Here is a 27,845-nt window from a genome sequence, read left to right as displayed (position 1 = left end):
AGAACGGCAACGGTTGGAAGGGACCTCAGGAGATCATCTAGTCCAACCCTCTTGCTAAAGCAGGTTCACCTAGAGCACGTTACACAGGACTTCGTCCAGGTGGGCTTTGAATATCTCCAGAGAAGGAGAATCCACAACCCCCCTGGGCAGCCTGTTCCAGTCACCCTCAAAGTAAAGAAGTTTTTCCTCATATTCAGCTGAAACCTCTTATGTTTCAGTTTGTGCCCATTGCCCCTTGTCCTGTCGCTGGGCACCACTGAGAAGAGTCTGGCTCTGTCCTCGTGACTTCCACCCTTAAGTTATTTGTATGTATTGATGAGGTCCCCTCTCAGTCTTCTCTTCTTCAGGCTAAACAAGCCCAACTCTCTCAGCCTTTCCTCACAGGGGAGATGCTCCAGTCCCTTTATCATCTTTGTTGCCCTCCTCTGGACTCTCTCTAGGAGTTCCTCATTTTTCTTGAACCGGGGAGCCCAAAACTGGACACAGTACTCCAGGTGGGGTCTCACCAGGGCAGAGTAGAGGGGGAGGATAACCTCCCTCGACCTGCTGGCCACGCTCCTCTTTAATGCACCCCAAGGATGCCATTGGCCTTCTTGGCAACAAGAAGTTTTTTTAGTAGGGCCAGCTGTAACAGGACAAAGGGTAATGGTTTTAAACTAAACCAGGGTAGGTTTAGACTGGATATGAGGAAAAAATTCTTTACAATGAGGGTGGTGAAACACTGGAACAGGTTGCCCAGAGAGGTAGTGGAGCCCCCATCTCTGGAAACATTCAAGACCAGGTTGGATGGGGCTCTGAGCAACTTGATCTAGTTAGCGGTGTCCCTGCTCACTGCAGGGGGGTTGGGCTAGATGACCTCTAGGGGTCCCTTCCAACCCAAAACATTGTATGATTCTATGAGTCGTCTATGATTCTCTCTCTCTTGCCTTACATGACTTTTAAGAGTTACATAATTCTTCCAGCTACAGAGCTGGAAGAGAAGTGTACTGGAGGATGTTAAAACTTGGTCTGTGATGCAGAATTACAAATAATACAGTTTAGTAATGCCACAATATTTAAAAAAAAACCCCATCTGCTAAGCCAGTGACTGCTAGGTTTGCAGGTGCAACAGGCTGATCCATTAAAGTTTATTCTGTTTTAGAGTAGTAGTTGATTTTTTCTTTTTTTGAAACATAATAGAGTAAAATTTGGGTTTTGCTGCTTCACTACAGTTGGGTACCAGAGCCCAGTCAGAGAGAATTCGTACGTACAACTTCACCCAGGACAGAGTCACTGACCACAGGATCTCATATGATGCACGCAATATCAAGGTAATGGTTGCTTATGGAAGTTTTAGAGTTAGGTACTTATGTGTACCATAAGAAGAAGAAATTAACTTGGTGAAAATTATTTAATATGTATCGGAACTCAGGTAGCCAGTTGTGCTCTGACAGAAAGTCATAGATTTAGAAAGCTTAAACTTTCTTTTTTGCCTGGCTGTAGGGTAGCATTAAAGATGACTGGCACAGGATGTAACTCACTGGCCTGCTTCTCTGTGTATTTTTCTCCTACTATACAAGTGAAAAATAATCAAGAGCGTAGTCCTTGTTTGTGAACTCCTCAAGTCCCTTGGCCAAAGTGGACAAGTGAAATTTGAGATGCTTGAAGCTCAGTACAGCCAAAAGAAAAATCTGACAAGAAGGACTTTTTTTTAGTTAAGCCAAGTCTTTCCGTCTCCCTTTAATGCTGAAGAAAGAGAAAACCTTTTCTTTATATTTGCCTTGCAAGCCACAGTTAAAAGAAACTGAATCTGAATGCTTTCATTTTAAGATTACCCGACATCTTATTTCTGAGTGAATCTCTGCATATGGCTTGAGTCTTACTGATTTGTTTTTCTGCAGGGAAACAGATTTTTGTGTATTAAATTTATGGAAAATGTTTTGAATTTTAGGAAAAAGTTTAGGGTGACCCTTCACTATTTTGGCTTAGGTTATCCAGTTTACTTAAGTGCTGTTGCACAGAAGCAACACTTCTCAAACCGTACTTAGAGACGTCCTGGGTAACTTCAGAGAACAGAGGGCATGCTGAATATGGAGTGGTTCGTATTTAACAGAGTGGGGAACAGATACACAAATAGCCTGGTGGAGGAGAATGGGAAGAAGTTCCATGACTGTATAAAAATGACTTCTGCTAGTCAAGCTTTTCAGTTACTTAGTGTTGGGAACTTGTTACTTTTCTTGAGTGAAAGTGAAACCGTAAGCCACCTAACAAAAGTTAATTAAGCTTCGCTTGCCAACAAACTAGTTCTTGGCATGAGCAGCAGTATTTGCATTAGATCCTTCAGCCCTTGATTGTTCTTGCTAGGGGATTTTCGTGTAAATGCATGGGTTACAGGAAAGCATGGCAGGAAGGCACCGGCAGCTCCTTTTGTGGCTGCCAGATTCAATGGGGTTTTCAGAGGCAGCCAGCCGAAGTCCCGCTGCCGTGTACCAGGCCATGTTGAGCTCACACGGGGGAGCCATGAAGACTCCAGGCAAGGCGCATTCCAGGAGCTCCTTGTTTGAGTAGTCAGCGTTTCAGAATAATGCTGATGTACATTCAGTAACACTTTTGTCTGTTGTTATTTCTTCCATAGGAAATTCTAAGTGGGAAAGAAGCACTGGATAAGTTAATCAACAGACTACTGGAGTTTGCAGAGATAGAGGCCGTCACCGAGTATCTCGAAAATTTGCAGGCTTTAGAAGGAGGAGGCTGCTGAAGACCTTGTGTAGAGTTAAAGCATAAATGTGTTCAGTAGCGAGATAAAATGGATGCATTTGTTAGACGATAGATTGATTAAAATCTATGCCTCTGTTTTTCAGTGTGTGACACTACTCTCTTTTACATTTTGGTGCAAATGGGTTGAATTTATTACAGCAGCCATAGCAGAAAAGAACAAGCTTGGAGTACTGGAGTACTTGGAGTACTGCACATACCTCCTGTCTTGGCAGCATGGCTTTGTTAAGCCAGTCCTTCTCTTGGCCATATTGCAGCTGGAAAGATATAGAATTGTGGTGATGGAGCAGAAGAAATATCAGATGGTGCATGTTTTGTTTTGGGGGTGGGAGATGTTCCTCCCCAGGTGAAAGAACCTAAGCTCCCCAGACATAGTCTGGAATCTGGCCTCACGAATACTGCTTATTTTTATCCATTGATTGGGCGAGCTTCCTAAATGTAGTCCCTTAAAAATAGCTCTGTATTATGACACTTTTTTCTTTTTTGAGCAAATATACAAAAGCCAAGGGAGCAATCTCGGGCAAGGGGCCAGAATCTTAAGAGAGAAGCCTGTCAGCTTCCTTCCAGCTGTTCTTGGGTCAGCTTAGGGTGGGTCTGGACCAGATGCTGCAGTGGAGTGAAAAAGTACACGTTCTCCTTTCAGATTAAGTTGATGAGATCCTGGAAGGAGTTTAACAGTGATAACAGGCAGCTCCTGCTTCCTGGCAAAGAAAACGAGTTCATAGCGTAGATACATTTTAGCAAATTGGGTAGCTCTGGAATTGAGTTTCTGCCTTGACGTCTTTGGGAACGCATGCCCATCTCTGAGGGCAATCCAGATACCTACAGAACACACTTAGCCTTACTAGGACTTGCGTTCATGTTTTCACCTAAGTGCAGGCTGTGCAGTGTGCTGACAGGCACCCCTGTGTTGGCAAGTCCATTGATGGGCCGAGGCCAACTGTATGAGGTTCAACAAGGCCAAGTGCTGGGTCCTGCACTTGGGTCACAACAACCCCATGCAATGCTACAGGCTTGGGGAAGCGTGGCTGGAAAGCTGCCTGGCAGAAAAAGACCTGGGGGTACTGGTTGACAGCCGGCTGAGTATGAGCCAGCAGTGTGCCCAGGTGGCCAAGAAGGCCAACAGCATCCTGGCTTGTATCAGGAATAGCGTGGCCAGCAGGGCCAGGGAAGTGAGCGAGCCCCTGGACTCGGTGCTGGGGACTGCACCTCGAATACTGTGTTCAGTTTTGGGCCCCTCACTACAAGAAAGATGTTGCATTGCTGGAACGTGTCCAGAGGAGAGCAACCAAGCTGGTGGGGGGTCTGGAGCACAAGGCTTACGAGGAGCAGCTGAGGGAACTGGTGTTGTTCAGCCTGGAGAAGAGGAGGCTGAGGGGAGACCTTATCGCCCTCTACAACTGCCTGACAGGAGGCTGTAGGGAGGTGGGGGTTGGCCTCTTCTCCCTGGTAATGGACGATAGGATGAGGGAAAACGGCCTCAGGTTGTGCCAGGGGAGGTTTAGGTTGGACACTGGGAAAAATTTCTTCACCGAAAGTGTTGTCAAGCATTGGAACGGGCCTTGTCATTGATTTATATTTACACATTTGTTTTGTAATCATGAATGATACAGGACTGAGAAAACGTCGGTTATTTTAAGAAAAAGAATTACTCCAATGCTGAGTTCTTCTAAACAGCATAGTTTTTACTACTGTATGTATGACAAACAGCAGTTTTAACTCTATTCAGCTATATTAAGACAGACAGACTTTGTTCCAGGAAGAAAGCAGGAAAAGCGTACTCAGTTTCTCAATACTGGAATTATTTTCCAGTTCTTCTGTGCGTTTGCACATTCTTATCAGCAAGATTTGTCGGACAATTTTTGACTTGATTCCTGCACTTCAATTACAAAAGCTTTTGGGTTTTGGTTGTTGGAGGTTTTTTTTTGTTTTGTTTTGTCTTGTTTTTTAAATCTGTAGCTCTGTTAGTCGACCAGGAAACATGTTACCACATGACTTAGTCATTTGCACATTGAAACTTTGACTACTTGCAGTAAGCAGTTCAGAGAAAAAAAGAGCTCCACGAAGAGGTAAATCAGCTTCTACTTGTGCCGTGCTGCCGGACTGGCGATGGCGACTACGATCTGCTGTGATAGAAGAGTATCCAGTTAGCCTGCTTATCCCATTAGCGTGCTCGCTTTTGTGATGCAAGCCAATTTATTTAATTATATATCCTGAAAAATCTTAGAAACTTCTTTCTTACAAAGTACACCTTTTGAGTAATTGGATTGTACTTCTAGGCTCCCTTAATGCCTGTGAAGTTATTTACTGTGTAAAAATATTGAAACATTTTTAAAAATTGCGCCTCGCTGATGTTACTGGGAGACAGCTGGTCATGTTTTGACTGCAGGACCTTGCAACGAAGTTAATTAATTTTCTGTAGCCCTTCTTTGTCATTGATGGCGCGGAGTGGTGAGAAAGGGGAAAGCAGATGGCAGCTGCCCTTGATTTTAGATGTCCCCAGTGCAGGCGTTGAAATGTAGCAGCTAAATCCCTCCTCCCGGCCTGTTCCAGGGCATTCTGAAGGATCTTTGTCTCATTAAGCTTATCCTACAATTACTCATGAATTGCATGTATTACTCATTACTGTATATGAAAGCAAGATACAGCTACACTCAGTTACGAGAGAGACTTTGATACAGAGCAGAAGGGGGCTTCTACTGGAGGCGCTGCCCACCAGGCTCTTGTTTTACTAAAAGCAGATATATTTGCTTCTCCTCATTGACAAAACATTATCTAAAGCTGTTTTCTCCTACATTACAAAATGCCATTTGAAGCTGGATTTTATTCCAAGTTCTTCCACCACAGTCCTTCTGCGGGATGTAAGAGCTGAGAGATTGTGGTGGGGTTTGGCCATGGGCTGGCGCTTGTCCTTTTGGGAGTGGGGGTGGGATATGGGGTGTAATGATGCCACCTCTGAGGCATTTTCAGGATGGAACACCCAGAACGTGAGCTTTTCAGTTCCTACAAGCAGCCCCGATTTTCAGCGGTGAAGCCACTAGCAGGAAAAACGACACACCTATTTTGGTTTATATTTACCCTGGGCCCCGTTTTTAACAGAACATGCACCCATAAATCTCTTGGGTTGCCCTAAACCCCTTGAACAGATGAACAACAGTAACACAGCTTGTTCAAATGAAAGCTTTATTTGGTATGTTCCTATAAACTCCACTTCAAGAGCTTGCAATATTTTGTAATTGCAACGGAGAAGCCGTTAAAGAGAAACCAGCAGGTTAACTTTGCAGAGAATACTTATAAATTAAGCCAAGCGCTTTTCAATCGCCCCGCTGTTCTTCACCGTATCCTCAGTTAAGCCATTAAAATCTACTCTTTTTAGCCTGTGGGCTGCAGAACGCTGTCTGCTGGTCTTTAACATAGGCTATTTCTGCTTTTAGCAGTAAAAATCAAATCTGCGTTTGCTGACATTCTCTGGCAATCCTCTCGGGCAAATCCAGCTTATTATTTGCAACACTTTTTGCTTTGTACAGAAACTTTTATTCAAGCTATACCCCGAAGCGCCTCACAAAGCTAGCTTTGTTAGTCACACAGACGGTTAACACGATTTCTAAGTTAAATAATTTAGCAGGTAGAAGGTAAGAGGACTGAAGAGGTAGATACAGGAGAGACTGAAGAGATATGGCTGACGAAACGGAACCGAGGGGTTGCTGCGGCAGATAGCGGAAGGTACACAGACAGCTTTTGTACCAACAAGCGGAAGGATTGAAGGGCTGCCAACGCTGTAGGAGGAATGGAATGAAATCTGTCTCAGGAGAACGAGTGATCAAGAAAACCGAAAGAGCATGTGGCGTAGTCGGTCTTGAAATAGCTCGCACGTTGTTTGAAAATAGGTAAGGTTGCACTTCTTCAGGGCGTGACGCAAACAGGCAGCAGAAGCGCTCAGCCTAAGTTGGGATCTGGAGACACGGCGGCCCATATCAGGCAAGGTGAAGCTCTCAGAAGATCTCGATAGGGTGGGGGATAAGGTGAAGGTGGACCCCAGAAACACGGCACAGCAGTGCTAAGTAGATTTGCATATATAGGAATGATGGAGGAAGATGGTTTGAGGAAGACACTGATAGTAAGGAAAGCACTAAAAAGGGGAGGCGCAACTCAAAAAGCAAATCAAGGAAACCAAGCAGTGTGACATAGTTTTTTACTCCCTTTCTGAGATGCCAAAATATGCATGGAAAGAACATCTGGGGTGGGGGGAAGGAGAAATGCTTTTATACTTGCACAAGTTACTGAATTTAACCCAGATCCATGTCATGACCAGCCCTCCCACCTTCTAAATCTGAATACTGGGTTTGGATGATGCTGCAGCACAGATTTTCTCTATGAGGGTCAATCAAAAAGCAAACTTGATCCTATTGGAAAAGTCTGGATTTCAATCTACAAATTCCCAAGTGAAGGGTTAAAATTTGGCTTAGCCTAAACAGGAACAAGGATTATTCTATAACTTGGGTCAAATCGAGCAGATCTCTGCACAGCTCCTGGCATAACAAATGCCCAACAAAATCTTTTTTAGTATATGCAATATGTTTGCTTCAAAAAGCATCACCAACTTCAGGCAGGCCCTGCTGTAAAAGCAGGCACGCCAAAGATAAGCATCCCGTAGTGTGAAGCTCTTTCTAAACAGACAAGACAGGTGAAAGATGAGGCAAGGAAACAAAAACACAGAGCAGTGAATTGACTCGCTCGAAATCACACAGAAGAAATCACCATCAGAAACTGCAATGACTCCCCCTTTCTCTCCAACTCTCCTCCTCCTGTTGCTAATCACGTCTGTGACAGCCTATAAAACCCAGGATTGCAGTCCTCCCTCAAGGAGCTTGAAATAAAAGCAGGCAGGCAGATAAAAACATGCTGCGTGATAGAAAATGGATCGGTCAGAAAACAAAACACTGCTTCTGAAAACACTGCTCTTCTGAAACAGCAGAAGGAACACTCCTTTGTCAAAAGCCAACGCAGCCCAATGAAGGATTAGCAGACAAGGAGCGTAACTGTGGTAATACCTAGGGGATTCCTACAGCAAATTCCAAAGGCAGAAGATTTTGCAGGGAGATAGCGCAGAAGGGAGAGAGATCTGCGCAGAACAGATGTCCTGGAAAAGCAGTGTCTGCCGTAAATTTCACACAAGATGGTATTTTTGTATCAAAGAGAAAATATTTGGTTTAGATACACAATAAGGAAGTCGAATGACAGCATGGTGCAAAATTAAACAGTGGCTTTGGATACATCGAATTTGATTCAACTGGCCCTTATTACAATTTAGACTTAAGGACAAAGAATAAACTGGTCTCTCCTCAAACTGACTTTCAGAGGTAGTGGGGAGCAAAGCGCCGTGTTTCTCTGTGAAATGCAGGCTTTAGAAGTCGCATCAGCAAAAGCAAGTGTATGGTATTTAACTTTACTAGCAAAGTGAACAAAGAAAACATTTAATCTTTTTTCCTAATGTAAATGCTTGTTTTGGTTTGCCTGTTAAACACAGTACTTGACAAAGATCTTTGGTTCATATTACACCTAAGAGCAGCTCCTCAAGGAAACAAGTTTTGAACACTTCCACTTTCAGATGGTTTTAAACATCTGCTTGAGCAATTTAATTACAGGTATCTTAAATCACTGCCTATGACCATTTCAGTGTGACAAAACATTTTTAAGGAAAGATGCGCTCACTGAAAGAGGAAAGATGTCCTCCTCAGAGGATATTAAAAGCGGAGCCTACAAAATAACCTGTGCTGCTGTATAAAACAGTACTAGCACATGATAAAATAATTTCACAGAGATCATAAATAAATGAATATACTTTAGGCTTGCAGTAACAGAAGCAGGAGTATACCAGCAGAAAACAAATTTGTAAGAAAAAAAAATTGTGCTCAAAAGGAAAGCATGATCAGCTGTTAACTCAGCAGTTGGCAATGGCAAAGGAGCAGGAAGAGCTGCTTGGCCTGGAAAGTCACAGGGCACCCACGGCAGACAGCATGATGCAGTCATGTGAAAGGCCAATGTGGTTTAGGGATGTATCAAAAGTTATTTCCAACATGCTAAGGAAGTATTAGTGACATCATGCCTGGCCTTAATCTTCCTTGAACAGAGAGCCTGGGCGAACTCAGGCTGGAATGGATGAAGAGAAGTGCTGGTGGAGCACAGAAGGTCCTGTCGCACAAGGACGCTTTATGTGATTCACAGAAGATGTGATGGGTTCAGGAGGAAGAAAAGCTGCTTAGCTGAAGGGCAACACTTGTGTTAGTTGGGAGGAAACGAGTGTGAGCTGGTCGCAAACACATGGGGGCTTCAAGTTAGAGCAGGCTCCTAGCTGCTGGAGTAATGTTCAACAATGAGCAAGAACAAAACCTGAAAAATCTGCTTTTTAAGAAACCTGACAGCCTCTCCTTGGCAGACAGAACATTTCTGTTCTAGCCTTGCATATGAGGTCTTTCATGTGGAGTACATGTGTACATTCCTGCATGTATGACTGTGAGAGCACCCAGCACTCATCCTGCATCTCTAAATGAGAATCCAGGGCTAGATATTACAGGAAGCTTTCAGATTTCTCAAAACAAACATCAGAAGAAATACAGCAAGCCTGATGAAGCCAAAGAAACACATGACATTAAATACAATACATAATCCTCTTCTACACACAGAGAAAATGTCACAGAATAGAAAAAAAGGACTTCCTTTGTAATACTTCCTTTGTAATACATGATAAACTAGATTTCTCACCTCACTGATCTGACGGGTTAGCAGTTATTTTTTCAATGAAGTTCAAGCTCAGCAGTTATCAACTCTGTTTTGCTGTAGCTGGACTCTGACAACTGTCTTAACTGCACTCTCTGCTCTTGACTGAGACTCTCCTGAACAAAACACTGTGAGCTTTAGAAATAGAGACAGATTTTTTTAATGGATTCACAACTTGAACCTTTATGGTCCACTGCCTGATACCTAGAGAAGCAATGAGCATAGCTGTATTCTTTTGCAGGCAATGAATCTTGACGATCAATCCCACCAAGTGAAGAAATCAAACCTGCTATCCTTAAGATGTCCAAACCATCTTGGAGAGTACAGCCATCAGCTCTACTTATCCATCTTTTGTTTTCCTCTTCTACGGTACTGAGAATGATGAAGCTTCAATACACTTCGCCCCTCTCAGCTTAGCGAACACTGCAACTATTCAACACACTCCTTTTATCAACAGACAAAACCCATCAGCCTCAAAAAGGGTGCTGTTATGCTGTAGCAAGGCCAGGTCTTTGGAATATTTTTTCCCAAAGGAAAACAAGACCAAAAGAAAAGAAAACTTGATGGGTAAAAAGAAAGAAAAATTCAAGTAGAGGCAATAATAAAGCAAAATACAACAGGAAGACACCACAGAAATATCTACTGCAATGGGGGTGGCTCTGGTGCTGTTACTAAAGTTTAAGATTCAATAGGTTTAAATCTTCGGCAGAGGTTTAATAGATTTATCATGCATGCACATAAATAATTTCTTTCAGAACGTTATTTGAAATAAGCGGCACTGATATGGCTAACTCCTCTAAAAAGAGCTTTCAAACAATCTATTTAAAATGTTGGCACTCTCACCACCTACTCTTTTGCAAGCGATTAGCCAAAGGTTAGTAAGCACAATATTTTTACTCATTAGTTGGGAAACTACTCCACATAAACAATCCTGGGGGATGATTTTACTCTCTGGTACGTGCCATGGATCCAGTTCCACTGTAAAAATAAAAGGTCTGCACCATTTTTGCCAGATTAAGGATTACTACATTCTCCCTTACTTAGAAAAGGAGTAAAAAACCTGTATTTAAAACAGCATATGTAGAGCACATCAAACTTAAGATGGCATGGTTAAACTAAAAAATAAACGTATTTACAATATTGCATAAGTAATATAACACAAACTTCCATTCCAAAATCAATCACATCAAAATAAAATAAAAAAACTTACAACTCACGTATGTTTTAATACCTATAAATCCTTAATTTCTATCCAACATTTTCTTTATAAAAGCCTGTTTAAAATATTAAACTTTTGATTCACTCCAGCTTAAACAGAATCTAAAATGATTTGTTAAGTATTACTGATCACTTAGTCTTTGTCTTAAGTTTCTAGATTTTCCATTTTCAAATTTCCTCTTTTTAAATGTTGGCACCCCTTCTGTCAGGTCTCCAAGGGACGTGACTGTCTTCTCCTTAAATATCACTGTCGCATCTTCTGGAACCTCTAGCACTGGAGGTGGTAGACTGTCACTCTCTGTACTAGGAAGCTCCAGGTCCACTTTTTCACTGGGAGAAGAGAGGAAAACATAAAAGGGTTAATCTACATAGAAAAAACACGGTGTACTACAGACAGTAACATCCACATTTAATTGTCAAAGCAGCTTTATGCTAGATGCAGTCTTCTAGCCAAGATCATCTTTATGACAGGGATTAAGAAAATAAAACCCCCATGTTCTTTGTTTCTTCTATGCGGGCTGGTATGAAAAGTAAAAACCTAAGATCTCATTCTCTACAGAGTTTACACCATGGTCCAAGCACTCACCGTGTAAGTAGTACTGTAAAAGACAACAGGGCTGCATGTGTGTAAATCTAAGAATGTTGAAAGACAGTAGTCAGTGAGTAATTAGTAATGGTTCACTGCCAAAACACTACTGAGTAGTTTTTTGCAGGTGTCCACCCTTGAGGGTCTGCATGACAGCACAGAGAACAGCCTTACAAAATCAGCCAATGACCCCAAGTTGGGCGAAGCACTTTGGAGGATAGAATCACAGTGAATACTGATCTCAACAAATCAAAGACATGGTTTAAAAATGACCAATTGGTTTTAGGTGGTCAACAGTAAAACACTGAGTTTTAAAACAATAACCTGTGGCACAAACATACAATGGAGAACAACCGAACAGTTCGCAGAAAATGATTTAATCACAAATCCATCAGGAATCACACCAGCATAACACTACTGCAAAGAAATAGGCATTGTATTCCTGACCAATCCGTAGAAGAAATCTTTCAGTACTACTGAGTGTCAGTCTGACATCAGCTCGTGTACCATACCTAGTTTCAGGTCCTGTGCTTCAAGGAAGACATGGATCAGCTCAAGCACCCAAAAAAGAGCCGTGAGAATGACTGCAAGTCAAAAAAATGCGACTGTTGCAGTGTCCCTAAAATGTAAATTTCCTGAAAGTGGTTGGCACAGTGCCTAGTCTCAACTTAAATAATGAACAACTGCATTTGTCTCATTTACACATGTGTATGTATCAAGCCTGTGTGTTAATGTACGGACTGATATATAAGGTTCAGTAGCTGGAAGCACTTTTTATTGGCCAGTGCTTTCCAAAAACCTGAAAGGATTTATCAGCCCTGGAGGCAAGGAGTGGTTAACTGGTCCAATACAGGAGGTGTTACGTGAACTGATCAAGTGACATTATCACCTCCAAGGAAGTGTATCAGTGCTTAATTTAGTTCAGATAGTGTCAAAACTGTATCTGCTGAATAACTTAGAACTAAAATGCTGGAGAATGGGGTCAGTATGAGGGAAAGGATGGATTTCATTCCCCCAAACCTAATTTTTACAGACTCCTAGAGGACCCCCCTAACAAGAAATTGGCCATAAAAGACAGCGTGCTTTGCAAGAAAATGAGCCATCTTGGCATTATGCAGTAAAACAAAACAAAAAAACCCCTCCTGATCACATGCATGTCATGAAAACATCTGCAGTACATTGGTTGGACATGGGAGAGAAGATAGCTTCCAGATTTAAAATTGGCGTAACTAGATTACACATGTTTTGTCTTTCATCTTATTTAAATCATTACAGAAAGTGTCTCCCACCACATTATAAAAGCCTCCAGGACTTACCCATAGTGACAGCAGGAGAGGTTCTAGTGGATTTTGGTTTGGTTTTGCTTAACTTTGTTTTGAAATTAGGGAACAAGAAAAGTAATTCAACCAGAAGTCTTTTACTGCAATACTAAGTGAAAGTAAGACAAAAAATCTGAAGTGTCTTTCAGGCTGCGTCCTTCAAGTGAACAGTTAAGAGTCAGTACAACACCACAAAGTGAGAAATAATTCACTGCTTGTGGAAGTAACTAAGCCAAACATACCGGGCTTAGGTAGAAATTGCCTGGAGTCTAAAAAAGCATATTCATTATGTCAGCAACTATTGATCCCACAAGGAGGGCATTCAAAGCAATGCTAACCCAGTACAATCAAGACCAGGTTGCTGCTGGCCCTAGAAGATCATGACAGATCTTGAGCTCCAGGCAGAGTTAGCCCAATTAATTTCTCATGAGAAAGAAACAGAATTTAGCCTGGAAGCCAGAGGCCCTGAGAAAGCTGCCTATGCTGTTCCAAGGCTGGAAGCAGTTGAAAAAACAGTCACAAGAGCTCCTGAAGCAGCTGAACCAGACTGTTGAAGAAAATGATGTTAAGGAACATAAGCTTAGAGTAACTACATTTAAATAGTTGATACTCAGCCTCCGAGAAAAGTGATGGATGACAATGATCCTTTAAATCACTTTCATTTACTTTGGTGAACATCTACACTAAAAGCAAAATACCACCACTATCCACCATGGAGAGCTATTACTTAAAATAATCACTGCGGAAAGAATTGCATTTGGGCTACGTTTCCAATCACTGCTGTGCGAATTCTGCCAGAATTCAAAAGAAAAAGCTACAGGTCTGAAAACAAGTATTCTGGAAACAAGTATTATGAAAATAACTCACCTTGGTTCTTCTTCTTCTTCTTCTTCCTCCGTAATTGCTTTCCATTTTCCATAAGGGTTGGTCTTGTTAGGTGCATCACTGGAGGTTTCTTGGGAAGATGACAAACTCTTCTCTTTATCAACAGTTTCTTCTGGCTTAACTTCTCGCCATCTCCCATAAGGACTTAACTTTTTAGCTTTGGGAGATTTTTTCCCTTCCTCTGATTCTTCACCATTATCTCCTTTCCTCTAAAGAGGAAAAAACCCACCTTAAGCAAAAACGCCTAAATAAAAACACAATGTAGCTTTATTTTACATCTTTTATTTGCTATTGTCTGCTATTCATACTTTTCAACCAAGAGTAACTTGAAACAATAAACTCATACTGTAATAAAATCCTTAAATTTCTCTCCCTGAGGCTTTCATCACATACAGAGTTTAAAAAAAAAAAATCTTACATGTTACAAAAAGAAAAAGTTAAAGCTGGAAAATCCCATCTATCAAGGCTAAAGTTAGCAAGGAGCAGCCAATACAAACTTACTTAAAAACAAAGCTTAGCACATTTAAAAAAAGAAGCAAAAATTCACATACAGCTTTCTCTGCATGCAGATAAGCACACTTTACAGCTAATATCAGCAGTAGTTTATATTGATGCACAGCGATACAAAAATATGTATTTTAGAATTAACACCTGTCCATGAACACATTTTAAACTGTCTCTGCCTGTTCTGAACTACCAGTTTCAGAAAAAACATCTGACCCAACCAGAGCCACAATCACACCCTTTATCTTAAGTTTTAAATCTGAAGACAAAAATATATAATTGATACAGGTTTTGTACTACGTGCTGCCAATGTTTTTCTCAATTAATAAGGAAACTACAACCATGTCATTTTCAGTCAAAGGCATTCCTTGAAGGTCTCTTGGCAGTCACATTTACCAATGAAGAACAGAAGTCATATCCTCACACTGAAATCCAAATAATTTTGTGGATTATTTCAGAGAGATGACGGCAACCTTTCTCAGGGACTATCACATTTCTTGCGGAATTCAATCTACTTCTGGTGGGCTGAAGGAAAGATCATGCTTTCTATTCTAGAAGACTGCCACAAATGGGCCAAATAATTGAATAAAGATTCATTTTACTGTTCAAACAAGTGCAAACTTCTACTTTCAGATGGTTTAACCACATTACAGCAAGTACAGCCTATCAAAAGAGATAAAAGATAAATCATCTTATGCTAGAAAATTAATACTGTATGTAAAAAAAATCTGAAGAGAGAACTTACCTTGAATTTTCTTTCTGAACTCTGTGCTTCATTTTCACTGTCTTCTGAGTCTGACTCCGATGCTTTGGAATCTGTTTCTGCAAGGTCTCCAGAACGCTTGTCCCGTGGACTCTTCTCATTTGAAGATGAAACAAAACCAGCTGGTTTCTCCCATGTGGATACTGTCCAAGATATTTGAACAACCACATTATTTATGTTTCTAATTCTGATCTGTTATTGCTTTGACAACATTACCTTTCAGAAGCCACGCTGCCTTATGCAAAAATACAGCAAATAGTTTAGCACAAGGCTTTTGCCTTTGTTCGTAATGTTTTTTTCTAATAAACATAATCAGAAAGAGAACTTTTCACTTCTCAGCAGAGATACTGTCGTGACAGCTGAGTTCACTGTTGATAAAGCTTGTTGTAATTAGTGCTTAAGAAAAACAGCATGCACGGCGAACTGTGGTCATCAAGACTGCGGTCCCTCTCATCCTAACACAGGACAGACAAATGGCCCTCTAGAGGTGTCTATCTGATTTGAGTTGTCCATTGACTACAAAGACAGCATAAAGTAAAAAACACTGTGAGCCTCAGCTCTCTGGGCAGACAAACCCCTTTCCTGTGCTATTTGGCTCAGTAACATCAGGTCTCTAATTAAAGAGCTATCAAGTAAACAAGGAAATACAAACATTATTTTGAAAAGACATGAAAGTATCTACAGGATATGACCTCATTTGAAAAGAAGAAGGTAGTATTCCAGCAAATATATTGAGGGGAAATATTTAAATAAAAGTTGACTCAATGGTCTTAAAACTACTTTTAGTAACAATTAGGCAAAAGTACACTAATTTTCAATCTATAATTTTATTTAAGCTTTCAAATGTAATACAACCACTATTTTTCCAATTATTTTACCTAGTTCCAAAGAAATCCCTATCTGAAAACAACATTTAACAGGCATGCTGCTAGATATTTCTTGAAGAAGTAAAGGTGTAAGAAACTGGCCATGAGTGGCTCTGAATGAACAAAACAGTCCCTTAAGGGTACCGCTGTCATGTAGCTTTAGACCAGTAACTGAGGAAGTTCACTTTCCTAGGTGTCACATACCGCCAGTGGAGTAAGGTGCAGCCTCCCAAAGTATGACTTGTAGCAGGAGCTAAGCCTAGAGGCACTGGCCTCTTACTTACGTGCTTCAGAAGAGACACTACAATCAGTCCCCCTGGTTAACAGTTTGTCTTGTCTTCAGAGGATGGGGTTAGTGTTAACAGAACTGACAAGTAATTTTCAAGCATTTCCAAGATACTCGCAGCTATAAAAGGGATCGCTTTAAAGTCTCACAAGCCAAAATTTTACCAAATATGATGATTACAAAGACATTCTTCATGAGTGTCATGTGTCCACGAAGAACTTTAAAAATCAATATGACCAAAGGTATAAAAGGTATCTGAACTCAGAAGGCAATGTTTAAAAATAACCAGTGTCTCATTTCCCTTTCAAAAGAAAAAAATCACAAATCATTTGTGCAAGGGAGTGGCATGCTGAAAAACCGAAAGGTTTTGTGGGTTTTTTTTCTATTCTTGGTATCGTCAGGAACACCACTTCATACCCAAAAGCAGAAGGAAAACTCATATCCAGCATAAAATTACTTGCTCTCCAGAGAGGCATCATTGACCTTAAAATGACTCAAACAGATTTAGAAAACAGATGCCTGTTCTGGGGGAGTTACCACAAAGTTCCCTGTGTAGAGAAAAAAATGGGGAGAAGTAGAAGGTAAGATTCTGGACTCTCTTATCAATGCTATGTCAGCGACAGGAAAAGTTTAGGAGATTCTTATTCAGTCCTACATACCTGTCAAAAAAAAAATCCTGCCCCTTTCTGGTTTCCAAACCACAATTTCAATATATATGTAGAAAAGAAGAACCCATATTTTAGAGTTTTAAGTTGAATGTCTAAAAAACCCTACAAAGCACAAATGCATACACACTGACAATACATCTATAAAACCAGCACTGACTTAAGGAACAAATATATTTCAACTAAGTTAACAGCTTAAAAAATATAAAACTTAGTAATGGCCTTAAAATGCAGTTATTTGCAGAATAAAATGATGCTCTGAAAACTCCCCTCTTCTAAAACAGAGCTTAACTGATAAACAAGCTCTCCTTACCTCCTGTTTGTGTGTTATAGTAATAAGTATGACCATCTTCAGTGACGCCTTCTACCCACTCTGCTGTCTGAGAAAAAGATACAGGAGCTAATTAAAAAAGAGTTTTAAGGATCAGCCAAAGTATTGCTTATAAGACTATTCAACCCTTGAGTATTTTTTGCTCATGATAATTTTACTGTTTTAAATCTTCAACCCCTAAAGTTGTTAGAAAGTATTCCGTTTGACTCAAATGAGATTGAATCGCTTAACTTAAAAGTACTGCAAATGCACATAGACAATTTTTTCAAATAGTGGAAAATTAGTATGAGGCTGTATTACTATACAGTTTGCCGTACAGTTCAAATTATGATCAAAGCCATAAAGGCCATTATCTTACATGGTTTTTATTTTCAAAAGTCTTCACACCTGAAGTTGACCTTTCCTGTTTTTGTCATTGTCTTAAGTAGAGACCAAGAAAAAATTTCTGGAAGACTCAGGGGTTTGTGAGGGCTATAGAAAAATAGTACCAATAAATACTATCACGAATTAAACACATGCAAACAAAACCAAAACTTCCCAAATTTATTCCAAAATAGATCTTCACCTTTTCCATTTATTTACTTATTTAATAAAGCACCGATTTCAACAAAGCTCTGTTTTTCCCTACTAATTAATAAATATGCATGAAATGTGGCAGCTGTTGCTGGTATGTCTTTGTGGATGTGTAATTAAAATAAAGATGTTTTGCATAATCAGCCACAGCTGATTATCACATGACTTGTCTTCCTTGTCATCAACACTTACACATACACTGCTTCATTGCTCCTTAAGCGCTAATACTGCCCATTCCCCTCTACTGGGCAGAACTTCTACACAGCTTCACCATACATGACTTTTGCATTAATAATTGTCTCTTTGTGTACACATATGCACACACACCCCTAGAGAGGCTTCTGCACACACACCCCTATGTGTTTGCTTAATGCTCTATTAAAACTTCGTGGTTTTAAAAAACCACAACAAAATCAGGAGTTAAAGGTCTCACACCTGTGCTGTAGAAAGCTATACATGAAACAGAAAAATTGTATCAGTAGGTTCAGAGCAGGCAAAAAGCAAGAAAGCCTTCGGCGAGCAAGTTTCCTCAATGTTTTGCTCTCAAAAGTTTCAGCGTGCTAGTTTAGACAAAAGCAGCAAAAGGTAAACTTATTTTATGTAAGTAGAAAGAGGACAAAAGACTAGCCTTAAGTACAACATGTCCTTTTCGTTAGTCAGATCCTGAATATTTTAGACCTGGTTCTTAGAGGTTTTCAGCAGATATTTGACATTATGCACACTGAGTATCCTACTACATAAACGCTAGCATGCATGATGTCAAGCTAACTGAAGTTGTATGTAGTCTTCAACACACCTTCTCATTACTCTGTTCTCTCCACCTCTTACAAAGTCTGGGCAGCAAGCTAACTTGCTGTAAAACAAGGAGGGCCTGTGAATCTCACTTGCACTACATATTGCAAGCATGCCCTTTTAATTTCTGGGCAGTGTGAGTCCTTGTTAGAGATCTGGAATGTGCCCAGTCTCTTTAGCTCAGACTAAATAAGGGAGCAATCAAATGGTTGTTTTTAGCAATAGCGAAAATAACTCAAGACACCACAAAGTCACCAAGAAGGGTGAGGGAGGAATGGCAAAATACAGCCATGTGGCATTAGAGAGATATCCAAGGCTGAAGGTGTGTGCTTATGATATAGCTGAGATGAGCTAACTTCAAATTGTTGCCAAGAAGGGAACTCCTTCTCTCCTCCACATGCTCTCCCCACACCGGCATTTCTCTGATTACCCAGAGAGCTGATGCAAGGACACAAACCTGCAAAGCACTAAACTAAACTCTGATGTCTCCACTCCTTGAACTAGTTCACTGTCAGGGCAAATATGCACCAAGGACCATACAAGATTAGTCAGAGGAGCACCTCTTTCAGTGAAAGGCTACAGTAAGACTGGCTTACAAACATCACAAAGCTACGCCTTGACTGAAAAGATAAAGTTGAAGTGGTGGTTAACAAGTTGTGCAAAACCACAGGATGAAGGAATCAGAAAGGCAGAGGAGCATGTGATGGGCAGCTCTGACACAAAGCGTGTGGTCTCTTGGGAACGAACACTGGCTGGAAAAAAGCTTGCTTTTCTGAGATAAACCACTGCCTTAACAAGAGATGGAATACAGACAAAACTTCATCTACATTTTGTGAATTGATTCAATTGCCTAAAAATTACAGAATTATAACCATTTTCTCCTCTGACTGTAAGTAACCCACTACCAAGCACAGGCTACCTTCTCAGATGCGACATTATATAGCTACAGAACATCAAGCACTCTTAAAAAGCCAGGTTTTTTTGATCACTAACATAAAATCCAACATTTGCAAATAACACTGACTTTAAATTGTACTGTACCTATGACACCTGTCTTGAAAATGGGGAAACATAACATTACAGGAGTGTTGTAAAAATCCTATTTTTAATGTTGTAAAGCACAAAAATCCTGGAATGGTAAGTATCATGGAAAAGCCCATTACTAATATGAAATCTTTCTGTCTTTGGACTATTCTGCAAGTTTTCCACTGCCTTAAATAAGGAAAATAAAGTAATATTCTTAAAGGTTGCTTGCACATAGGTTCCATGACCATAAGAAATCCATGAAAAAGACAAATTATCACATAACCGTATCCTAAAGCAAACACAAAAAATAGGCCCTCTTTTTTTTTTACTGAGAACGCAATCTCAATGTTTTCTAAGATAAAGAAGTATTAATTCTTTCAAATGTGTACATTTTAATTTTTGTAATTACATTTCATTTCATAGAAGTTTGAACAGAATTTATTCAGAATTTCCCTAAAGCTTTCAATTTTACGGGCTGAAGCATCAAAAAAGCGTATTCTGTAAAAACACAACCACCACTATCACTTCTCTTCCCTTGACAAACAAATTAGCCAAGAAAGATTTGTATAGCAAAATTTCAGTTTTCATCAAGTATATCATAAACCATTCAATATATTCAAATTATATTTTGCTAAGTTTACTAAGAGCAAACAATTTATCTTCTGCAGTCAGAAGACTTGCAAATTGCCAAGCTTATTTCTGGTAAATGTTTACAAGGACAAAGAAAAGTATGAATAACAATACTTGATTACCGTTTGCGAATTTTGAGAGTTGCCTTGGAATCCTTTAGGTTTCTCCCACTGTGATTCTTAAAAAACAAAAACATATTTCACCCATCATTCAATCCTGTTTATGTTTAATAATATTTAGAAAAAAACAGATCTAAAGGGCATGGCACTGATGTGTGCACACACACAAACAAGTAATAAAGATACACCTCACTGGGATATAAATCATCCTTGATCAAACTATGGTATGAACAAAACCAAAGTATCATCATTACAGCTGGCTTTACTGGGACTAGCCACCTTCCAGACTCTATTAAACCATGGCTCATACAGAGATACTGGAATTTTGGTACAAAAAATGTGTTTGTTTTTTAAATGGTAGCATAGGCCAGAGAAAATGAAACACATAGGACTTTTACCTTCTGGAAGTTATCTTGTATGAGGAAAGACTACAGTAAATACTACAGTCAATCCTTAAATTTATAAGAAACAGTTTGTAACAATCTCCTTAAAGAGGGTTGCTTTTATGCTCTAAAGTAGATCATAACACATAGGTCCTCATCAGAAGTCAGTCAGATAAATCCTTTAAATGTGGAAAGAAAGAATCAGACAGCAACCCATAACTGCTGTCATTTACTTGGGCACAAATTTATTTCACATTCTGGATAAGAATGCTTCTTTAGGAAGAAGACAGCTATCTTGTATACTTAACCTCTGAAAGGTTAAACATTTCCAGAAACTGTGGAATTACTGCATTCTCCCATTATTAACGAACAGCAAAACCAGTCTGAAGTTCAGGATGCCTAAGCCTTGAATGCTAAATATCAAATCTCCACCTAATTGTTTATGTTTTAATAATCAGCTTACTACTGAGAGAGCAGAAGAGTAAAGAAATGCAGGTAGTCTTTTCCCATTTATATTAAATAACTGTATCTGCATTTGCTCCTCACTGTTTTTTACCTCCTGTTTTTGTGTTGTAGTAATATGTATAGCCTTCAGGAGAAAGTCCTTGCACCCACTCCTTCGTTTCACTTTTTGGTGGCACTGAGGTGTCCTGAGATGTCTTTTTTTTCTTTTCCTTCTTCTCTTTCTTTTCCTTCTTTTCCTTCTTCTCTTTCTTTTCCTTCTTTCCTTTAGTTTCTGCTGTGTCACTCTGTGTTTTACTCTGTGTCGAACTGGGACCTACCTCATCTTAAAGAAAATAATACCCTCTTTTAAAAAGAGTAATGATCTGAGCTTAAATATTAGTCACTCTTTAGCAATACCAAATGGGAAATGTTATTCTTATGAGTACTTTCACTCATTAGTATTACACTGATAGCAGGTAAATGTAAAAGATTATATTCAAAGAATTGTGTATTGTAGCAATACTATAGTGTCATAAGAAAGTGCAAATATCAAAAGATGAGTAACATAAAGAGAAAAACCATGAGGACCAATGAGCTCTAGCTAAACAACGACAACAAAAAACCTGAAAGAGTTATGAAAAAGATAGCTTCTACAGGAACTTGAAACTACAAACTTTTTTTAAAGAATAATACATCTTTGCATGGACAAAACAAAGGTACTTGCGGAACCGCAAGCTGAGTAGGAGATTCTCATCTCCACTGTTTGACACCAGTGGGAACCCAACCTCTCCTACTCAGTAGGTACTTTTGTCTCTAACTGGCAAAAGTGAAACATAAAATTAACTAAGGGAAGCGGCACTGCTGATTTAAAGCACCAACTACAGCCTATTTTTTGTTATCACATTGTTGAATTTTTCTACTCCAAATTGGATTGTTCCATGGACTAGAGAACACCATAGCTAAAAACATCCCGTACTGCAACTTCTACTACTGGCAATTTACATACTTCTTTGGTTTTTTTTTTTTGAAATGAGCAAACACAGTCCTGGAGGCCTCCTCTCATGTTCCTAAAACCTAATTTAGGGAAAAAAATTCCTATTCAGTATTCTTCCAATTCTGTTTTTAGTCCTTTGGCAGCTATATGAAATACCTGGCTTAATTCCAAGCCTTTTCAAATCCTCTTGATATGCTTTCATTGCAGCCTCCTCCATTGCTGCAAATTCTTTTGACATGTTTTCTTCTTCTTTTGCTTTTTCCAAGCTTTTCTTTTTAATCTAAAAGCAAACAAAAACCCCACGAGAATAAATTAAACAACTCTGATAATGAAAGAGATTAAAAATAAGTATTTGTGCAAATAAGATATTTGAGTTACCTCACTAATTCTTTTTGCCACATTTTCTTTATGATTCTTCCCTCTTTCATGAAACTCAATGCTCTTAAAAGTGAGAAAAAACAAGAAAAATAACATATATTATACAATTTTAATTGAGTTAACTTTAGTTAGTTAAATTTTAGTTAGACGAAACTTAGTTGAACAAGCCTAAATGTAACCTGTTCTGAAAACACTTACAGCAAACACTATAGCTATAGAAATGGCTGTAGGAATTCAGGAACACTGAGAAACACTCAACATAGAAATTATGAAAAATCAGTAACACTCCAAAATGGTATCATAAAATTTCATAGTCTGTATTTATAAGATTTAAAATGTTTCAAATAATACTGTTCAGCACACAATAACAGGGAATCTGGGCTCCCTGTCCATGCTATCCTTCCAGGTATCACCCCTTGATTTTTTTTTTTCACCCTCTCTGATTTCATGCGAACTTTTAGAAACCATACGGCTCATTTAGAGTTCCAAATATTAGCTACGGTCCTTAATTAGATTATGCTATGTTCCACAAATATCCCATGAATTTAAACTAGTCTGCAGGTCCACAAATCTGAGAGAGAGAGAGAAGGCAAGGTGGAAGAGTTTGGTAACTAAGAACAACAGAACAGTCTGCAAGCCGAAAAGCTGCCAGAAAGACTGAAGCCGATAGGAACTGGAAGGGGTTCAGAAGCTCTACAGGTAAAATGGTGGAAGTCCTCATGTGGTTCTCACAAGAACTATCTGAGCTCATTCAGATGTTCAAATGTTAGGTGCCTAGGCCTGACCCAGCAACCCTAGGATTTCTTTGCACAAACTGATGTGCAGAGGATGCACATCCAGCGGATGATTCATCTCATTTAAAGACAGACTTTGTAAGTTACTCAAATCCCCCACTTGCATTTCTCTTCACTGACTACAAGAAGCAGCCTAAACCAGTGAGCTCACACCCGTCATTCTGAACTGCAGGTATCTAACTGTAAGCCAGATGAAGCTCAGCTACAGGAGTACCCCTGGCATCGAGTCAGGAATGCAAAACTTAATTTCTAAGTGAGAAACCAATGGGTCTAGTAGTCTGCAAAAGGCATCTGCAAGTCAGAAACACCCTTCTGTAACCCAGTAACGTTTCTGTGGGCTGTGTGAAATGCAAGAAACCTGGTTTAAATGCTTAGAGCGCTGGCTGTACCAGGCCTACCAGATATAAACGGCACATATACCAGGTTTTGCTTTCTACTTGCATTTTAAGGCTAGGAACAGGCACAGACAAAGTTTCCAGTAAGTTACAGAACCTGAAGAAAAAGCAGGGTCAGATATTTCAGTTCTTATCTGTACTGTCAAGTAGAGCAGCACACACCATCTTCTATGCAGTATCTGGCTCTCACATAATATATTTTAAATATGACAAGTATAACAAAAGTATTTTTAAACCACAAATTTCATGCATTAAGAGATTAGTATCAAAAGTGATGTTAAAAGCCTGTAATTCAAACGCCTAGTATTTCAGAATCATTGACATAGTAGGGTAGACCATCGTACAGGCCTGTTGTCTGCTATCCAGCACTTGCAGTAATCGCAGAATTTTTTTGGCTGAGATTTCCAGTAATCGGCCCTGGGGAGAGAAAAAAAGATGTATAATCTGAAACAACAATCAAAGCCACAGGTTTTAATATATATATAGCTTCAGAAACGAAATTTAGTTGTCTTAGAGTGATCTGAGTGCTAAGTGTTTTTTTTTTTAAGCGAAGTATGGGGAACAAGCAAGAGTAGCTATATTGACTACTGTGTCCCATAAAGCACATTCAGTATTGGGATTGTGCCCATCTGACTCCCCAAGACTGCAAAATTTTTACAATGGAAGTGATGCTGTAAGAACCAGAAATACAAGACAAAGCAAGCCAGAGATAAGCAAGCAGTTCTATAGATATCCTAACTGAAATCAGAACTGTCAGAAAAGTGCAACTTGCACTATTTTTCATAAAGTGCACACAATAAATGTTTCTGAGTGTAAAACTTCAGATTTAATGTCAAAGTCTACTTTGGATACTGTACACAGTGAGCTTAGCAACACAAAGGTGCAGTTCTGGACAGCGTGAGCTACTGCGGGGAATCCTAGAACAGATCCTGACCCGTGAGGTCACAGACGCAGCAGTCAATTGTTTCGATGTTTCAGTGTAAAAATGTATTTCTGAACCATGCAATTTAGGTAAGTTGCGTATGTGTGAGGAAACTTGGGGAAAACTCTTCAGAGCTCAAAAGTTAGTACATAAAAGTATTTAACAATAAACCAAACAACCCCTCCAATAGCTGTTTCTTCACCAAAAACTGCTTTGTAATGACAGATGATGCTTGTGCAGAAATAATTCCATTTCTCGTTGGCTTGCAGCAACAGATGCAATGTTTTGTTTCAACAGAACACATTCCGTCTATGTTTTTAAGTTAAAATGAAAAAGAAAGAGGGGTGACAATAAAAAGAATTCAAGATTACGCCGAGAACATTAAAAAAGATCAGTCCGAAAAATGAATCTTTGCCTTCTGTCTGAAGATCAATGTACAGAGTTCAAGGAAAATACTTCCTGACGTTTTTATTCGATAAAAACAAAACTTCTTCCATGCACAGCAATAGCACCCTCAAACCTCGTGATACGTGCGAGCAGATCTTCCGTAACAGAAACAGACCTGATCAACTCAACTCTTATAATTTAAGCAGGTATCAACAAAGGCTCTCCTTCCAGTGCTTAAGGTGAAAATACAATTTCTAAGAGGCTACGGTTATGTAGAAGTGTAAATACAAAGGATATGCTCTGCAAAAATATATCAACCTATAAGCTACACTGTGTTAGCAACGCGCAGCTTTTCAGGCAATTTTCTGGAAAGCTAGAAAGAAGCAGCTGGGCTTCCCCTGATTTAAACAGAAATCCGCTCATCCCTAAATGGTGTACTTTAAAACTGGATGATTACTCAGTCACACATTTAATTAAAAGGCTTTTGAAATTTATATATCAAAATGTACTAGGGCCAAAGCCTGGGAAATCGAGCACTCCGGCTGGAAAACCAGCAGAGTGGGAGGGAGAAATTCAGAGCTCAGAAATACCTCGAGGCCCTTTTTCCTTTTTGAGCTATAGCTCCTAAATTGACTCTAAATCCTTCAACATCATCCAAGATAAATTTCCAGCTAAGAGCTGGGTTAACCTTCCTAAGGCAACGGACCAATTCTGTCAGAAAACACATAAAAAAATTGCACAAGAGCCTCACTGCATGTTTCGGAGGTGCAAGAACATCTGCGTATTTCCGAGTTTAACCTAATGGGTCTGGCTCTTTCTCTTCAACAGAATCAAGTGTAAGTGCTAAAACTAAGACTGTACAGCTGCACCCACCAAAAGTCAAGACCCGTGCAACACCTGTGTGATGAGCTGCATTTTCACAGCTATATTTTCCACCATTTCTTTCCTAAACATTACCGGACATCACATCTGTTGCAAGCCACTGTAGCTACTCTAGCACATAGAGTAATTGTGCTGGAGAACCTGAGGGCACACCTGGGGCTTCAGTACAAATCCAGGTCTTGACAACGGAAGCCTTTTGTCTTCATCTCCTATTGGTTTTGATAAAGATTGGAGCTGGCGCTCTGTTGTTACATATAAAACGAATGTAAATGATACTCTGTGCAGAAGACCTGGTATCCTGGGAACCTTAAATCCTGTGTTTCACAATTAATGAAGTTAGTCTGGTAAATGATGGTCCCAATTCTGTGGCTTATGAGTATGAGGAATGTTAGATGTTGAGTAATTCTCTTAAAGATTTTCCACTTGGCTTCATAGCACTCATAAAAAGACCAAGCCCAGCTGAAATATCCACCGAATAACATCTGCCATTGCAACAATGATGGAGCCTGCAAAGCACCGACGGTGCTGTGGTGAGAGCAAACCAGAGGAGCGTTCAGAAAGGAGCAACTGAAGCGAGACTTCATTTCAGTGAGATGCTACAAGTGCTTCATAGGATCTGGTCACAAGCCTGAAAATTAATCCAGATTGGTGACAATATTTAAGTATGTGATTATTTTATTAATCTGCCAAGTACAGGCTTGATAGTAGATACTGTTGAAGTGGTACAGAGGTCTTTTATACTTGAATTGTCTACAAATCAAGGGAAACATTGTTATTTTACAGCTGGGCCAACCTGCTAAGGACCAGAAAGCTGACCAGCTTGCCATCACCACCACCACAATCTTTCTTCCTTTCACTACAACCAAGAGATGGTCCAGGGTGCATCAAGTCTGGCTTGTCTAGGCTTGCAGGGTTGAGGTTCAGCACCGTACACATTTACGCAGGTGTGGCTATCCAAACAGGAGCTCAGTGACACGGACCCCGAGAGGTGTGCAAGTTTTACTGTGAAGCTCTACCCCCTGGGAAGGGTTCTGCCAAAGTCTGCTCAGAGCCTGGCTTTCCAGAGGTGGCTGAACAAGTCAGCCTGGCAACCTGCGAATGGGCACGTGGGGAACAGAGCGGCGCCGATACAGATGGGCACTGGGCAACTTCTGGACAAACCGCTGTAAACTTTCAGCCAGAGTTGGAAATCCTGTACTAACTGGCAAGAAATTTGTCTCTCCTAAAGAACAGTGATTCTCTTCCAGCATTTACTGGTCAAACCACTCAGGGGCAGAATGTGCTACAGTTCAGAGGGCTAAAGGGGAGGGAGGGAAAAAGGAGGAGCGAACAACAAACTGTTTTCTTGAAACTTGAATGAAATGACAAACTCTTTGCTGCAAACAGTTGTAAAGAGAAAATAGCATCAATGTTAAAATAATTTTCAGATTTCTGAAATTCATGTAAAACTTCAGAGGGAGTGAGATGTGGAAGAACAAGTAGCAACTCCGCATTAACAGCGCCTGCCACATTCACCATTTCAACAGACATGAAACCAGTTAAACTCAAGAGACAAAACTCCGAAACTCAGGTATTTTTACTGTGCACAATTCATTTCTTGAGCTCCGAGAATCACGCAGCCTACACTAGACTGAATGGGTTATGCATGCCTACTGCATGTCAACCATGCGTTTGGGAGCACAACCAAGGGGACAGGTTCTGTCAACAACTTTCGGAAAGCAACCTGCAGAGTAACTCCAGCAGTACTGGGGTCCAGGGTCCCGAACTGTCAACCTGCAAGCTGCTTCTCCTAATGACTTACAGTATTATTAATGTTTTAACAGGTGGTGCAGTCAGCCTTCCTTATATAGGAAGCTTAAGAAACCCTCATAAAGAAGCTATCTTCAGTTGAGACAGCTTTGCCGAACTTTACTTTGAGACTGGGCTGGAGGGTTTGGTTCCTACCACATACTAGCTGAAATTAAAAGGGGGCGCGGGGGCCAGAAAGGGAAAAAAAAAAAATCAAAAAACAACTCTTTCAGGTGGTTCTGAACACAAGTAAAAAAAAAATAAAATTGGGTGTGCAGACAAAATCTGGAAGCACTTGCTTTGAATAGCTCTGTTCTAAAATACCAGACTTGCAATTTGGCAGGGATGCAGGGGTATTTGTATCAGGGATGCATCTGTCCAAAT

At 40.0% G+C, this 27,845-nt stretch overlaps 2 protein-coding genes across 4 annotated transcripts in view; one reads left to right on the top strand and one right to left on the bottom strand.

Moving 5' to 3' along the window:
• MTRF1 (mitochondrial translation release factor 1) overlaps nucleotides 1-2,846 on the top strand; it is a 13,497-nt gene extending 10,651 nt beyond the window's left edge. Inside the window, exons 9-10 of one of the 3 annotated variants that reach the window (XM_035902104.1) lie at nucleotides 1,212-1,310; nucleotides 2,615-2,846. In XM_035902104.1, coding sequence (XP_035757997.1) covers nucleotides 1,212-1,310; nucleotides 2,615-2,737 — 222 coding nt within the window. In that variant the 3' untranslated portion in view covers nucleotides 2,738-2,846. The remainder of the gene's footprint in view (nucleotides 1-1,211; nucleotides 1,311-2,614) is intronic. The other 2 variants (XM_009646713.2, XM_035902105.1) reach the window with 2 other exon arrangements.
• Nucleotides 2,847-10,095: 7,249 nt separating this feature from the next.
• On the bottom strand, nucleotides 10,096-26,609 carry WBP4 (WW domain binding protein 4). The gene is made up of 10 exons (XM_035902101.1): nucleotides 26,467-26,609; nucleotides 23,827-23,968; nucleotides 22,294-22,356; nucleotides 22,072-22,195; nucleotides 21,034-21,264; nucleotides 20,098-20,153; nucleotides 16,937-17,003; nucleotides 14,789-14,949; nucleotides 13,522-13,748; nucleotides 10,096-11,079 (listed from the first exon to the last, which is right to left on the bottom strand). Exons 1-10 carry the CDS (start codon nucleotides 26,607-26,609, stop codon nucleotides 10,872-10,874), a joined length of 1,422 nt encoding a protein of 473 aa, XP_035757994.1. The 3' UTR covers nucleotides 10,096-10,871.
• Between the last annotated feature and the right edge of the window lie 1,236 nt (nucleotides 26,610-27,845).

This window comes from Egretta garzetta, unplaced genomic scaffold, assembly GCF_000687185.1.
Source record: "Egretta garzetta isolate BGI_Z169 unplaced genomic scaffold, ASM68718v1 scaffold779, whole genome shotgun sequence".
Taxonomy (NCBI): domain Eukaryota; kingdom Metazoa; phylum Chordata; class Aves; order Pelecaniformes; family Ardeidae; genus Egretta; species Egretta garzetta.
Note: the sequence above shows the minus strand (reverse complement) of the source record. Positions and strands in the feature narration are given on the sequence as shown.

Bases quoted from the DNA above. Each gene is read 5' to 3' on its own strand.
- WBP4 (XM_035902101.1), bottom strand. From the start codon at position 26,609: ATGTGTACGGTGCTGAACCTCAACCCTGCAAGCCTAGACAAGCCAGAC. The intron at 22,196-22,293 runs GTAACTCAAATA...GTTTGCTTTTAG, and splicing joins TGGCAAAAAGAATTAGTGAG to ATTAAAAAGAAAAGCTTGGA. The intron at 14,950-16,936 runs GTAAGGAGAGCT...TATCTTGGACAG, and splicing joins CTATAACACACAAACAGGAG to TATCCACATGGGAGAAACCA.